Source organism: Hibiscus syriacus, unplaced genomic scaffold (assembly GCF_006381635.1).
Source record: "Hibiscus syriacus cultivar Baekdansim isolate YM2019G1 unplaced genomic scaffold, ASM638163v2 tig00001644_pilon, whole genome shotgun sequence".
NCBI lineage: Eukaryota > Viridiplantae > Streptophyta > Magnoliopsida > Malvales > Malvaceae > Hibiscus > Hibiscus syriacus.
In genome coordinates this window covers 6,762,525-6,780,058 of record NW_024061878.1, presented here as the reverse complement: position 1 = coordinate 6,780,058, position 17,534 = coordinate 6,762,525, and the positions used below count along the sequence as shown (strand labels likewise).

Genomic DNA, 17,534 nt, shown 5'->3' with positions numbered 1-17,534 from the left:
AATCTCTCAAATGTAGAAGTAGAAAGTGGCTTAGTAAATGAGTATGCTCAATTTTCACTTGATCGGATTTGTTGTACATCAATATCTTCACTCTTTTGTAGATCATGGGTGAAGAAAAACTTTGGTAAAATGTGTTTTGTTATGTCACCTTTTTTGTTTCCTAATTTAAGTTGGGCGATGCTTGTTGTATTATCTTCATATAAAACTGTCGGAGATTCATTTTCTATGCATAAGCCACAGTCTTTTCGAATTTGAAGAATTACAGTCCTTAGCCACACACATTCACAACTAGATTCATGGATGGCCAAAATCTCGGCATAGTTAGAGGAAGTAGCAGTAATCGTTTGTTTCATTGATCGCCAAGAAATTAAGGTACCATCGTATGTGAAAACATAACCAGTTTGTAATCGAGCATTATGAAGATTAGATAAGTACCATGCATCTGCAAAACCAACTAATTATGTTTTGGGTTAACTATAAAAAAATAACCCCATCTTTTGTACCTTGAAGATAAAGAAATATGTGTTTGATCCCATTCTAATGTCTTATGGTTGGATAAGAGTTAAATCTGACTAATAAATTAACATCAAATGATACGTCTAAATTAACAATAAATGATACGTCTGGTTGAGTATGACTAGCAAGGTACATTAGTGCATCGATTGCACTTAAGTATTGTACTTCTAGATCAAGAAGATCTTCATCCTTTTCCGTGGATGAAAAGGGTCATTTTTTACATCAAGTGACCTAACAACCATTGGGGTACTCAATGGATGTGGATGTGCATTATGCATGTAGAATTTCTTTAGCATATTTTCTATATATGTTGATTGGTGCACAAGTATTTCACCCTTTAGGTGCTCAAAATGTAATCCAAGACAAAATCTTGTTTTCCTAAGGTCTTTCATTTCGAATTTTTTCTTTAAGCATTCCATCATCATAGAGATCTCTTCAAGAGTTCCAATAATATTTAAATTTTCAACATATACAATAATTATGACAAATCCCAATCCAAATCTCTTGATAAAAATACACAGGAAAATAGAATTATTCTTATATCATTCTTTTAATAGATATTCACTAAAGCGATTATACCATATGCACCCATGTTGTTTCAATCCACAAAGAGATCTATTTAATTTAATTGAATAATGTTCTCGAGAACCTTAATTAATTGTTTTTGGCAGTTTGAAGCCTTTTAAAAGTCTCGTGTAAATGCCACTATCAAGTGGGCCGTAAAAATAAGCTGTAACAATATCCATTAGGCGGATGGTAAGTTTCTCTTTTATTGCCAGACTAATAAAAAATCTCAAAGTAGTTGCATCTATTATTGGAGAGTATGTCTCTACATAATCAATATCGGACCTTTGTGAGAACCCTTGTGCAACCAAACAAGCTTTGTATCTTACTATTTCTCCTTTTTGGTTTCACTCTCTAAAAAACCCCCATTTATATCCCGTAGGCTTTACCCCTTTAGGGTTACGGACTATGGGTCCAAATACTTCTCTTTTCGGAAGAGATTTTAATTCTGCCTCAATTGTTTCCTTCCATTTTGTCTAATCACTTCTTTATCGAATATTGTTAAATAGATATTGGCTCTCAATCCACATAATCAACCAAAATATCTAGTGTTATACTGCATGCAAATATATCATCGACGTCGATTTTATTTCGGTTTCACTTATTTCCAGACATGATATAATTTATTGATATTTCTTAATTATCAGATACATGATTCTCTTCTAAATAAATTTATTTTAGTCATGTCTAAGGTATCTTCCAGAGATGTTTCAAAATTTATGGTTTCCTCATTTTGACCATCAGAAAACATAACTCCACGTTTTTTTAGGATTCTTATCTTTGGAACCTATTGGTCTACCACGCTTCAAGCATGCTCTAGAATCGTTAGCAACTAGAGTTTGTCATTCAGGGACATCAATCTTAATTGAAACATTTACAACTAGTATGTGTGACTTAGTCACTCTTTTTGGGTCATTGAAAGTATCTGGCAATTAACTTGCTAAATTTTGTAAATGAATTATCTTTTGAACTTCAAGTTCACATTGTTGCGTACTTGGATCATAATAAGATAATGATAACTCATTCCATTTTATTTTCTTTTCCAATTGTTCAGTTTCTCCCCTTAATGTTGGAAAAACTAACTCATTAAGATGACAATCAGCAAATCGAGCTTTAAATAAATTATCAGACAATGGCTCAAGATATTTAATTATCGATTGGGATTCAAACCCTATATTTATTCCCAACCTTCTTTGAGGAACCATCTTTGTTTGTTATGGTGGAGAAATAGGGACATATACCACACATCAAAAAATTCTTAGATGGGAATATTTGGTTCATGGCCAAAAACCATTTGTAATGGGGAGAATTTATGATGACTTGTTTGCCTGAAGCGAATTAGTGATGCTGCATGTACTCTGGCATGTCCCCAAGCAGAAATCGAAAGTTGTGATTTCATAAGCAATTGCCTCGCAATTAATTGAAGTTGTTTAATGAATGACTCGACAAGACCATTTTGTTTATGAAAATGAGTTACAGGATGTTCAACATTTATTCCGATAGACATGCAATAATCATTGAAAGCTTGAGACGTGAATTCACCAACATTATCAAGACGAATTGTCTTTATAGGAAAATCTGAAAAATGTGCTCGTAATTTAATTAACTGAGCAAGTAACCTCATAAATGATAAGTTGCGGGTTGGTAACAAGGATACATGTGACCATCTAGTTGATTCATCAATTAAAACCATAAAATATCTAAATGGTCCATAAGAAGGGTGTATAGGCCCACAAATGTCACCATGTCTCCATTCTAGAAAGTTGATAGATTCATAATCTATCTTTGTTGGTGATGGCCGAATAATTAATTTGCCTTTAGAGCAAGCATCGCATAAAAAATTATTGTTTTGAAGAATCTGTTGGTTCTTCAATGAATGATCATAGGAATTGTCAATAATTTTTCTCATCATAATTGAATTGGGATAGCCTAACGGGTCATGTCAAATAATAAAGTTATCAATAAACTTCTGGTTTACTGCATGTATTCCAAGCTGAGCTCTGGGCGATTCTTGAATGCCTCTCAATTACCTGGGATCGCTGGTTACGTAATGTTGTGGTGGAAAGTGACAATAGTGAGGTAGTAAGATGCCTTAATTCCCTTGATCGTGTGAATGACGATGTTGTTTCTCGACGTATCCACCATCTTTTTTCCCAGAAGTGGAGCGTTAAAGTCACACATGTCAAATGTGAAGCCAACTCGCTTGCTGATGCCATGGCTCACATCAATAAAGGCGGCCATTTTGAGATGATGATCTTCCACGAATCCTCATATGAAGTGAGAAGTATCTTTAATCTTGGAAAGACAATATCTGCTACTAGCTAACCACTCGATAGTGACCTCTTTGTTACCAAGAAAAGATTAAAAGTAAACCCATTGACCTGCAATCTTAAGGATTTCCATTTACATGTGTATAAAAATATAAAATCAAAGGAAAGTGCACTAATCAAATTATCTTAGTTGTTAAAGGAATAGTTCTTATTTTTAGAAGCTTCGGGTTCGAGTGTCAGTGATTACAACAAGGGTGATTGAGCATTCGTTGTCAAATAATTGAGAGTATTTAGAACATATACTAAATCCATTTAAGAGTTTTAAGAGAACAAAAGAAAGTTTTGAGTTCGAATAACTACATCTGCAGGATACGTTTGAGTGCAAAGTATAATCCACTATGTTTATTTTGACATATATATTCGTAACAATTGACTCTCAAATAATCTATTTATTCTCTATCAGAAAAAGTCGATATATGAAAAGTAATAACTTTTAAAACAATTGAACATGTATTGTCTTGTACTTTCCTTAGATTAATAAAAAAATAACTTTTGAAACAAACCGTCTGTTTGTTTTCATGTAACTGATTTTTCGGAAAATATTTTCATCATTTTTCAGTATTTGGCTGGCAGAAAACATATAGTTAATATACTTCATTTTCCTGGTCAACTGAATTTCTTTTGCACTTTTGAAAATGACTTACGGTTTAATTTTTCGTAAGTTATTTTAAGATTTTTTCACTTCAAAGCACAACTCTCAAAATGTTATTATTTTATATATTTAATATTATTTTATTATTTTTAGTATCATTTTAATAAAAATATTAATTATTAAATTATATTTACTAATACTTCTAATAATATAAATATTTTTATTGTTAATATTATATTATTATAATATATAATATTATACTTTTATTTTAATAATATATAATAAATTATTAATAAAATTAATATTATTTATTAATTTCATAAAAATAATACTATCAAATTGTTGAATAGTTAAAATATACTCCTTAAATTATAATATAGTATTCTTATTTTAATTAATATATTATTAAAATATATAATTAAATAAAATTATAAAAAAATAATATCTTAATAATAATGTTGACATAAATAATATTGATTAAATTAATCTCGCTCTCGCCTATGTAGTACTCAATCTGGATTAGTCGGTCAATAGATCTAATATCATTAATTAATTCAAAAAAATTAATCTAATATTTTAAAATAATAATATTTATTATATTTAATATTTATAATGTATAATTTTATGAAAATTTATCGATTAGAAATTATTTATATAACATCACTTAAATGTCATAAAAAAATTTCAAAATTGTTTTCTAATGTAATTCGTTTTACATAAATCACTTTTAAAAAATAAATTACAGTGTATCAAATAAACTCTAAATAAAATATATCCTGTAATACAATAAAAAATTATGTTAAAAATCCACATTAACGGTGAATATATAGTCTTGGAAGGGTGCAATATGTATCTAATTACTAAACATAATTTCATGATTAAGGATAGTGAAAAATAATTTCCATACATATTTTAAAAAATATATTAGAATTTCATATTTAATTTTAATTTTTTTACCCGCCAGTAATAATAATCAAAATCGTTAAAAATTAATGTTTAAAATATATTAAAAAAACTTAATTGATATATTTTTTATTAAAATTTTAGTTGGTTTAATTTCTCAAAAAACAATTATATACAAAAAGTTTAGAAGAATGAATTATATATATATTTTTTAAAAATTGTGATTTTTCTACCTTAATTCTTAAATTTAAAAATATTATTAAATAAATTTTTTTTTAAAATTTTGGTGATCAAAAGGAGTTTTATTCTTCTTAGAGATTTTAAGGATTTTGTTTGGTTCTAGAAAATATTTTTTATTTTTTTTCTAGAAAATAGTTTTCAGTTTCAGTTTTTTAAAGATTAGAAAACATGTTTGGTTAATATAAATAAAAACTTAAATTGAAAAATAAAAATTGTGAAAATATATTTGGTATCTAATATTTTTAAAATAAAGATGAATAAATAGTTATTAAATAATTAAATTAAAATATAATTATTAACAATTTTCAATATATAAATATGTGAGTTATGCGCTTATAGAATGAAAATATAAAAAGTTTCTAAATCCTAGTCGTCTTTTTCCTGCTCCTCACTTTTCATTTTTTTTCTTATTTACAACTTGTGTCAATTTTATTGATCAATCTAAATTTTTCTTCTTTAATTTTGTTTAACTGGCGGCGACACCGGTTTTAATGCTGGTTGCCGCCCACAAGTTATCTTTTTTCTTTATTTTTTTTTGTTTTTTAATAAGAATAATTATGTCTATCTGACGTGTTCTTTGTCTTTGTGTCATGTTTTCTCCGTCTTTTGGTAGCTTACGATTTTTTGTTGTTGTTTTTGTTTATCTTTTTTCTCAGTGTTGGATTTGACATCGTCACGACTGATCAAGATAGAGTTTATTTGTATCATGATGATCTTCTATGCTTTGGACCCTCAGATTGATTTGGATGTGTGTTTTACGTTCGTTAATAGTTTTCTCACGTCGCTTGACTCTGATTTGTAATTTGTTGGTGGTCTTTCAGTAGTTTCATCTCCTTTTCTAGTTTGTTTACCGATGCAGTCAGATTTGTTTGTATCTTTATTTTATTCGAGTTTTTTGGTTAGGTTTTTTAACATTTTCCTTATTTGGTCTTATGTGATCTAGGTGTCTAGCTTTTGTCTCAATGCTAATAGGAAAATGTCATAATTATATTTTAGGTTTACGATTATGCTTGTAAATCTTCATTATAATTTTGGATATTTTCTATTTTTAATAAAACTAACGACTTTATATAAAAAAAAACCATGTGAGTTATACAAAAATAATAAAATTGATAGCAAAATCTATTTAAATTTTTTGACCAACTGAATCAAACCATCAAGACGATTACATTACATTTCACAAAGTTTACATAATAATCTACAACATTGATATGATAGTTCATTATGTTGTTGTGGGAGTACAAGATGGAAAATGATGTAGTAAATGAGTTTAATTGATTTTTACTAAGTTTGAGGATCTAATTAATATTTTAGAAAGTTTGAGGACTTATTAATTTTTTTAAAACGTATTATTTAAATTTAAAATATAACTAATTATTAAGATATTTAATACATCAAATATAAAAATGCTGAAAACATTAAATTATTAAAAAATAGTTTAAGGACCACATTGAGTGTAAAAAAAAGTTTAGGGGCCATATTATTTTTTTAAATTTTGAAAAAGAGAAAAATATGAAATCTAGATTTTTAACTTAACTTACGCATATTCAAATCTTTCTAACAATAATTTTTTGTTTTCATTTTCTAGAAATCGTTTTCTAATTTTACCACCAAACATGTTTTCGTCAATATTTTTCACTTTCTAATAAAATGAAAATGAAAATATGATAAACGTAATTAAATGATTTTGATATAACAAAGGACTAAATTGAAATTTTTATAAAATTAATATTTTATTCGATTCAAGAATTTCAAGTTTGTAAAAATAAGTTGAGGTTTAAAATGTTATAAATAAATTAAAAATGTTGATAAATTTTATAAAGTTTTAAAATACTTTTTAAATATGAAACAAGACCATTTTAAGCAGTTTTTCGGCCTGGTTTCGAAACCCCTACTTGAAGGTGTCGAAACCCCTATGACAGTAGCCAGGTTTTTCTTAAGGTTTCGAAATACCCTACACAACGATCAAATTTTTTCAAAGGTAGGTTTCAAAATCCCATGTATGGTTTCGAAACCTTTGTGCATGATTACATTCAATGCGCAAATTTATTGTACCAAAAGGCTCTAAACTCCCTCCAACAACCCCAAACGGCTAGAAATCAATTACGACATATAAAAAAGGTCTTCAAACAACCAAGAAAAGACAAGAAAACTATTCCAACAATCAAAGATAAAAAAGAGCCAAATTCACAATCCATTGTGTTTTTCTTACATAGGACACTATTCAATTCATTGTATTTTTCTTTCTAGTGTTTTTGGGTGTGTGAGAGATTCAAGTTGTAAACAATCTATCATTGTGAGGATTTTCATAGTTTGCTCATTTCTAATTTCTTCTTAGGAAGGGTTGTGCACTTGAGACTTTGGGGTATAAGTCTAAGTGTGTTGTAAAGTTACACATTGTCCTAAAAGGTTAGAACAAATTAGTAGATTTGTTGAAATCCTTAGTGTGGAAGCTAAGGTAGTGAATATAAACTTCATTGAAGAAGTTGAACCGCTCTAAAATTGCTTGTGTCAAATTTTCAGTATAAGTCTAAGTGTTGTAAAGTTACACATTGTCCTAAAAGGTTAGAACAAATTAGTAGATTTGTTGAAATCCTTAGTGTGGAAGCTAAGGTAGTGAATATAAACTTCATTGAAGAAGTTGAACCGCTCTAAAATTGCTTGTGTCAAATTTTCATTTTCTTGCAAAAAGCTTCCATTATTTTTTTAATTGTCAATTCACCCCCTCTTGGTCATTCCATTGATTCGATTGACTCAACAAAATAGCCTATATTTTCCCTAACTTCTATTCTCTTCAAAAAAAAAGTTTGAGTAGTTACATCTAAGAGTATATATACTTTGTCAATGACTTTTTTTTAACATATCTTACCTATAATCAACTATTAAAAAACATTAATAAATAGAATTCTTGCCTTTTCAATTCTAAATAATTTAAATATGTGTTTATATAGGGGTGTATTCGGTTTGATTTTTAATAAAAAATAAATCGAACCATACTTTGTGGTTTAAAAAAAAAATTGGAATTGTAATTAAAATTAAATGGCATAAAAATTATGATTTTCAATTCGATTAGGAGGTTTTTGATTGTTCATTATTTTTCAAACTTAACATACGAAAAAAGTAAACTTAAAGCTTAAAAAAGTGCAAACATATAAATTTAAATTCATAAAAATATTATTCATTTTAAAATTTTATTTATTTAAGTTCATCTTATAATAAATTTAAAATGAATTTGTTCCGGATAATTATTCTTTTAATTGAATATGATTTAGAACAAATGGTTTATCTATGAAAAAATCGAAACTGGACTAATTGTAAAATTATATTTTCGAACTAAATCATAATCGAACTATAAAATAAAAAAACCAGAATAAAATTGAATCGTATTATTTGATTCATTCTATTTTTAATTTTATCAATTTCGTTAGGCTTAATACAAAAATAAGTGCCTAAAGAATATTTCGAAAAAGGTTTTAGCGCATAAATAATTTTTCGTTAAAAATAGGTACCTAAAGTTTTCTCTATTACATTTTTAGGTGCCTATTATTAAAAAAAGTTAAGTGATACGTGTTACATCTAAAAAAATTAAAAAAAATAGTATTTAAAAATATTTTTAAATCTAGATGTGACACGTGTCACTTAACGGGGTTTTTAATGGTACACACCTAAAAGTGTAACAGAGAAAACTTTAGGCACCTAATTTTAACAAAAAATCTTTATGCACCAAAATTTGATTATAGTTTAGACACTTATTTTTATATTAAGCCATTTCGTTATTTATTCCGAGTTATTGGTGAACTAAACAAATTTATGAAAGGAAAAACAACACAAAATCAAGCGACCTCGGTGGTAAAGGAATTGTTGTTATTTCTTAAGGTCTCGAGTTTAAGCGCCAAGAATACTAGAGGTGTGAGCGTTCAATGTCTAATAATTAAGAGTTATCTTTAAACAAATATTTTATTGTAATTACACTGATTAATAAAAAGAAAGAAAGAATAAGCAATCCCCAAAATTGAATTAAAAATTCTTTGAATTAGGTTTTGTTCAAAAGATTTGGGCTATAAAAACAGCATTTTGAGTTGAAATCAATTTTTATTTAACTACCAAAAGCCCAAGTCCAATCACCCAAAACCCCTAGAGACCGGAAATCGATTTAGTTAGATTGTAAAAGCTCCACAAACCCTAACTCAGCTTCATCTGCCGCATCTCGGACCCTCCACAGTTCAGGTATACTTACCATCTGATGCGTTTTCTGGCAAATTTGCAAGAACTGTAATAAAAGAACAACAATTTCTTTGTAGTAATATGCGTGTTTCCTTTTTTGTTGAATTTTTATCTATATTTAATAGTGTAAATGAGTGCACATTAAAGGAAAATAGGCTTTCCTTCGTACCTATTTGTAGATATTCGTCTATCAATGAACTTGATTTGGATGACACATTACAGTTTTCCTATATTTTGTTTGTGTCTCGAAGTCTTTTCTTTTAGAACTGATAAATGCGTAGAATTGGTTTGTTTTTTGATTGGGTTTTGTTTGATAATAATGTGGAGTAGAAATGGGTGATGAAGTTAAGACTGTGATCCCCGAGTCACTCTTGAAGAAGCAGAAGAGGAATGAAGAATGGGAGCTCGCCAGAAAGCAGGAGATTGAAGTTGCAAAGAAGAAAAAAGTCGAGAATCGCAAGCTGATTTTCAATAGGGCTAAGCAATATGCAAAGGAGTATGAGGCTCAGGTAAATTTGTCGTTCTATTTTGATTTATGCTTAATCTGTTTTCTTATCGAACGGTAAAAGCTTTGGAACCTTACTGTTTGTGGTCTTTAATTGTCAGGAAAAGGAGCTGATTCGATTGAAGCGGGAGGCGAAGCTGAAAGGAGGATTTTATGTAGATCCAGAAGCTAAACTCTTATTCATCATTCGAATCCGTGGGTATGTGATTATTATTACATCACATTTATATGCGAATCTAAGTTCTATATTGTCATAAGTTGTGAATGTTGGTTTCAGTATCAACGCCATGCACCCGAGGACGAGAAAGATCTTGCAGCTCTTGCGATTGAGACAGGTAGTTTACCATATAATTTCCAGAACTAAGAGAAAACAGATTATGAGATCTGATACTCCTCTTATCTGCTTCCCCTTGTCTGAATAGTGTATATGTATGTAGTGAATCTCCCTTTGATGTGTGACATTTGTGTTAGGACTAAAGATAACTAGCTGAAATAACCTCTCTTTGATGTTTTAATGCTGGTGTTTAGTTTGCACTATTTTTTTAGGTTCTTTTGTCTAAAATTAAACTCTACCACGTAATTTATATAGTTTGAAGTTGTTTAAACTCTGTGTAGTTTGTTATTTGGATGGTTTAACTCGAAATTGTTTGCTAACTTTTGTTAATTTAGCAAGTTCCATGGGATGCCACTTTGCCATTGTAACTTTGGGTCTTTCTTTCCAACACTGCAGCAAGATGATGGTTGTTCTATATATCGGAAACTATATAATGTTTATCTTCTAATAGATAAATCAAATCTGATTCTGAATTGTTTTGTTTGTTCATATTAATTGCAGATTTTTAATGGTGTTTTTCTTAAAGTGAACAAGGCAACAATGAACATGCTTCACCTTGTTGAACCTTATGTGACTTACGGGTATTTCTTTTTGTCTTCCAACTTCCTTCCACCGCTATTAGTTGTGATATATTCTTTCAATATCTTATTTCTCATGATGTATGATTCTAGATACCCTAATCTCAAGAGTGTGAGGGAATTGATTTACAAAAGAGGTTATGGGAAGTTGAACAAGCAGAGAACTGCTTTGATGGACAACTCGATTGTGGAGCAGGTCTGTATCATCTTGCATTTACGGAATTTTATACCGGTACTGAGCATTTACTAAGCTACACTGTTGATAGGCTCTGGGCAAGTTCGGCATCATCTGTGTGGAAGATCTCATCCATGAGATCATGACTGTAGGACCTCATTTTAAGGAGGCCAACAATTTCCTTTGGCCCTTTCAGCTCAAGGATCCGTTAGGTGGTCTGAAGAAGAAGAGAAACCACTATGTTGAAGGTGGAGATGCTGGCAACCGCGAGACTTGCATCAACGAGCTAATTCGGAGGATGAATTAGACTCGGGGTCATATTCAGTGGTCGAGGTATTTTGGTTTGTTTTGAAGGATCCTGAACTTGATATCTTTTGGCATTTATATACAGTTTTGTTTAAAAACATGAATTAGTCATGATGTTTTACTATCATTATATTTCTGAATGAACTTTCCCAATGATCTGTTGCTTTCACTATGAGTGAGATAGATATCATGCCTGTGTTTGGTTAAATTATTTCCTAACGTTATCGGTCAGTGATTGTTGAACCTCGAGTCTGACATCTTTCATTCGATACAGAAGCTTAATAACCTGAATACACAACTTATTATGCACATAACACATAAGCATGGCGTTCCAACAAGCAAGGTTCCTTCCATCACCAGCAGTCTCAAATGCCTTCTCAGCATCTCCGACCAACCCGGATTTCCCATACAGGTTTGATCAGCATTGAACGAAACCTTCTTTTCCAACCCAAGATTGATAGCAATGGCATGGACCTGTCGTCCTGACATCCCTTCATCATCCTTCCCATCTCCGTAAAATCATACAACACCGGTGGAACCAATCTTCCCTGCAATTATTCACCATTTTTGCCGCCCATGTCACGGTGTTGTTGCTAGCATGTTAAACCAGCTAATGCAGTATGTACAATTGCAGTGTAGTTTGAAGCTTCCTGAAGCTGAAGCGGTTATGGTAGCTAAGGTTGTTAGCAAGTTAGTTTTGATTAGTTGTTCAGTTAAGGTGGTTGTTGTAGCTGTTAAGAGCAGCAGTATATAAAGAGCATTGATCTTGTACTTGTAGACACATTCATAGTATCAATAAACCAGTTTACATTCTGTTGCTTACCACACTTCCAATAGTTGTGACGTGAAAGCCGATTAAAGAGTGTCGGCATCATCTAATTTCTTTCAAGCATTTGCAATACGCATGTTTAATCTCTTTCAAATCCCTAATTTCTTTCACTTTTTTTCTTTCAAATCCTTAATTTCTCTTCCATCACTATGACACCCAAGAATTGAAATCGAGAAACTGAGATTCTAACGCACTATAATCTTCCCAAATCGAATTCTCAGGCCCCAAATTTGACCACTAAATGAAGAGATATGTAACAGCCAAAAGGTGTGAAAAAAAAAGAAGATTCGATCTATCCTATATGTTAATCTGACCCGAAAATTTGGATATTCCATTCATTTTTTAATTTTTCAAATAACGAATCGAATGCGGATCACTTAATTTTAAATTATTCAAAATCCGATAAAATTGAGAGAGAATCTTTCGATTATCTTTAACCTAATAATTGAGTAATCCACTAACACACTACCACTCTAGTCCACTTTATTAGTATGTTTAACAGTTTATTGTATGTGATATATATATATATATATATAATTGAGTAATCTAGCGGCCATGTCCCAAAAGTCAAGACTAAAGTTAATATTTTAATTATGATAAATTGAGCTTTAATTGGACCTAAAACTTGATTTTGCTGGTTAATGGATGAAATTTGAAAACTTGGGTTGTGTTTGATTGCGAATCCAAAAATTTAACCTAATAATTGAGTAATCCACTAACACACTACCACTCTAGTCCACTTTTTAGTATGTTAAACAGTTTATGTGTATATATATATATATATAATGAGTAATCTAGCGGCCATGTCCCAAAAGTCAAGACTAAAGTTAATATTTTAATTATGATAAATTGAGCTTTAATTGGACCTAAAACTTGATTTTGCTGGTTAATGGATGAAATTTGAAAACTTGGGTTGAGTTTGATTGCGAATCCAAAAATAATATTAAGAGTGAATCCAAGAACTTCTATTTCCATTTGCATTAGTTCATCTACTATAGATTTAACATATTTATAAACACAAATTGATATTGTCCATGTATAGGGCAATGAATCATACTAGCAAAAACAGTTCCATCCGAACAGTCGAATCGCTCAAAAGGTTCCCGATGCTTCCGAGGGTTCCGATACCGTCATCGAAACAAGTTCTTTGTACCACTCGTTCTTTTCCCGGCCGATAAAGTTCGCATCTGCATTTTAAGAATGCATATAGAACTGTTAACTGCAATTATGTATGATGTAACAAAGCTCAAACATTCAACTTTCCATCTCTTTATGGATACTAGGAAGGCTGATAAAAAAGGAAACAAAAATTAAACTACTTGCCTGACAAAAATACATCACGGTAATCATCGTCGTCATATACGAATTGTGGGGGATCCGGGGAACCGATTCCGACGATGGTGCTTCCACTGCATTATGTTTTCAAATGGCAGCAATCAAGATAATTGAATGAAATGCCAATAATAATAGATTCAGCCATCTTTCTTTGGAACCCAATAATATAAATAGAAATATACAACCTCTAACAGGTGACAAACATCAGGTTGTCATTCATTCTAAGCATGACGGTTCACGATATATGCAGGATCGGACATTAAAATTTAAACATTTTCCACACAATCTTGTACCTCCCAGACATGAACACTGCATCGTACTGTCCACGACCAGCAGCAGTTACCCGCTGCTTTAGCCGTTTAAGGGATGGTAAGATTCAAACGCGGGAGGTTCTGCAAATAGTACAGATTCATGTAAGGCAATACATTTCTGATTCTATTATTAAGCACGTCCACTTAAACTATGGATGTGAAGAAGGGATAGCTTAATAGATAATTGACGTATGCTATAAAATATCACCGAAACCTCGTCCTCTCATGGAGACAAGTCAAATCATCAGCCTAAAATAAACTTTGCTGGATTATGTATGCATCAAACTCGAGTAATTGCCAAATTAATAAAAGGCAAATAAAATTAGTTGATTCTTTGTGTATTCATACCTAAATCATTAATGCAGACATCCTGAGATATTCCATTCATTGATATCTTATCCAGCAATGTCAAAGGATCGACATTACTTGTTTGATCTAGCCAAAGTCGCTGAAAAATCAGAACTTCTCTCAGATATAAACTATGGCAAGTGATAAAAATAGAGCAGAATTCGCTCACCGGTGACCTAATGTAGTTTACCTTGTAAACTTCAGCTGTTGGGCATGCCTCCTTAGGCTTTATAAGAACCATTGGAATGTCCAATGGAAGAGGAGGGGATATATCTTGAACAATCTGGGCATATTAGCATAGAGTTCATTAATCATGCAAGCATAACAATGGAGTAGATAAATTTCATTCCGATTGACTGAGATTGCATTAGTATATGCCGGATCATAATAACTACAATCTATGTTGCTTTGACTCTATTTTTCTCGAAATACATGTGTCCGATGCTTATCCGGACTTGGTATTGAATATGATCCTCCAAGGACCCTCCAAAATACAATGTAAACCACGGGCAAAAAAATTTAACATACCCCGGTTGGAAAAACGCCCATGTCGGGAACTACCATCCAATTCAAAAGTAACATACATTACAGTAAGAAAACGGATCTAGGCACCAATGTTGTTCTAAAGCAAATACACAAAGCATACACAAAGCCTATGAGTCCTACTACCAGTCGTAACGAAATATTACGACAAATTCAGGAGCTAAAGGAACAGAAGAAATAAGAAAACAGATCTACAAATTGAGGTGCTAAAGGAACAAAGGAAACTTTAGTTCTCTGCAAATTAAATAAAATAGAATGTCAAATTCACAGAAATGAAACAACAGCACAAAAACTGAAGTTATCATTGGAGTAGGATTCTAAAACTGGCCTCATTACCTAACACACAAAATGGTCAAAATATTCCCAGCAACGTGCTTTGCATCGAAGAACAAGATAAAATATTACCATACCTCACCTCGACCAGTACAATATGCTGCTCCATGTGAGAAAAAGAATGGAATATCGGAACCTATCTCACTTGACCATTCTTGGAGCTCCTTCTCGGCTGCAACACAACCATTGAACTGATTAGCTGCCCAAAGTGCGGTCGCTGCATTGCTGCTTCCACCACCAAGCCCTGCCCCAGTAGGCACCTTTTTATCAAGATGCACCTATCCATGTCATTCCAATAAAAAAAATATAAGCCAAAAATACATTCAAACAAATCATAATGTTGCAGAAGCACATATATTCAGATAAAAACGTAAAATTTCAACGTTTTATCATGTAGCTCGCATGCTTTACCCAAAAGAAGTTGGAACTGTCAGTTTTCTTCCTGTAGAGGTTAAGGGCTTTAATAATCTGCAACAAGGAAGAATTATTTTAGGAACACAAGAGAACAAAAAGAAGGCTTCGCAGCGAGGCTGCCTAACGAAATTGCAGTAACTTTGAAACCTCACCAAGTTTCTATCATCAAGGGGTACACCGGAGACATTGGTCGACAAACGATCATTGGTTTTGGATGGTGACAAAGAGAACTTAATCATATCCCCCAGACTCACTGTCTGGATCCACAAACAAAAGGGTAAGCAAATTCAGATAGTTTGGGGATCAACATCAGGGATTTAAATAGTGGTCCGCAATGACCGCAGTAACATACGTTATGTCCGCAACGATAAACACAACAACCGAAAATGAGACGGCAATCGCAATTTAAATCCTTGATCAACATACACACGTATACGTATATGTAGGAATTAAGAGGGAAAAAAATACAAACTTACATGAAAGAGAGATGCTAAATCATGATACCCATCTTCCCTTTTGTTGGTAATTCTCAGGAAAACATTAATCTATACCCAAAGAAGAAGAAGAAGAAGAAAAAGGGTATGGGTTTCAAACTTGCAATTCAAAACATAAAACCGAATTCAATTAAATTCAAAGCAAATGCAGAAAATTACCTTACAAGGTGAGAACAAAGTAAGCCTTGAAAAAGGAGCTTCCTTGTCCACTTCACCTGCTAACTTATTTAGCCTCTCATCAGGGTCATATACAATCTAAACAAACAAAACCCATGAAAAAAATAACTAAAACATTGGGATTTCGACTTAAAAATAAAAGAAAAACGCAGAAAGGGTAGCTAAAACGAGGACCTCTAGCTGTTTCTTGGATGCTTTGACAAATTGGGTTCTTTGAAAATGAACTTTCGTTGGGGGAGGATTTGAGAAACCACAATTTTTGAAGGGAGATGAGAAGAAGAGACTCTGATTATGGAGCAAATGAGAGGAAGCCATGGGTAAGCACAAGAAATGGAATCGAAGCCTGAATTTTGTTTGTCTTGGCTTCGTTTGTGTTAGGTGATAACCATATTCAGTAACAAGCAGTGCACTGTATTTTTTCGGTAAACTACGTATTTAGTGTTCCAACTATCATGGTTCTGTTTTGGTCACTCAATTATTTTGTTTTCAAAATCATACCAAATATTATGTTTTGATTCCGTTTTGATCACCAACGTTAACAAAATAACAATGATGCTAATGTGTCATCATAAGGCAATGTCATGTCATCATTGAATAAAATTAATGTGTTAAGTCGATATTTATGCTTATTTTATAATAGTAGTTGAGCAAAATGAACTAAAATATAATATTATGTATGATTTTGAAAAAAATTGTTAAGTGACTAAAACAAAATGAAAAAGTAATTGGGACTAAATATATAGTTTACCCTTTTGAGGGGGCAAACTACCATTTATGGTCAATTTTTTTTAGTTTTGATCCCTAAAATTTAGAATATAAAGTTTTGAGTACTTATATTATCAATTCTTTATAGTTTAGTTATTATATTATTATTTTGATTACGATTTGGTATTTTAAAAAATAATTAATTTTTAATTTGAATCAAGATAAAATATTAATTTAATCTTAAACTTAAACTTTTATTTTATTAATTTTTTAAGTTCTTCAAAAAAATTAAAAACTCCCTCGTCATAAATATGATGAAAGTCTCTTTATAGTAGAGATGGGCACGGGGCAGGGCGGGCCGGGTTTTTGGTCGCCCCGACCCTGACCCCAAACCCAAAACATATACCTAAAATCTACTTCGTCCCTCTGAAAAATTTTAGATTTTCTTTCCCTGGACCCATATCGAATTTTAGACTAAAACACCGATCCGACTCGAATATATTATTATTTTAAAAAAAAATAAACTAACATATTTTATAATAATATATTTATAATTATTTATTATATTTTAAATGATTAAATTAATATATTTCATAATAATATTTATATTTTAATAATTAAATAATATATTTTAATAATAATAAATAGAATTCTTAAAATATTAAGTGTAATATATATATATATATATATATATAATCGGGTTGGATCGGTATTTTTCACCTAAAACCCAGTCCCGACCCACCTCGAAATTTTACACCCTATAACCCACCCCTTCCCG

General features: G+C 31.2%; 1 protein-coding gene and 1 pseudogene across 1 annotated transcript; one reads left to right on the top strand and one right to left on the bottom strand.

The window, feature by feature from the left end:
• The first annotated feature begins 9,280 nt into the window (after positions 1-9,280).
• LOC120129787 (60S ribosomal protein L7-4-like) lies at positions 9,281-11,420 on the top strand. The gene is made up of 7 exons (XM_039147205.1): positions 9,281-9,372; positions 9,700-9,878; positions 9,976-10,073; positions 10,152-10,209; positions 10,710-10,789; positions 10,880-10,982; positions 11,053-11,420. Exons 2-7 carry the CDS (start codon positions 9,702-9,704, stop codon positions 11,266-11,268), a joined length of 732 nt encoding a protein of 243 aa, XP_039003136.1. The 5' UTR covers positions 9,281-9,372; positions 9,700-9,701; the 3' UTR covers positions 11,269-11,420.
• Positions 11,421-13,133: 1,713 nt separating this feature from the next.
• Positions 13,134-16,433, bottom strand: LOC120129778 (annotated as a pseudogene).
• Positions 16,434-17,534: the final 1,101 nt, after the last annotated feature.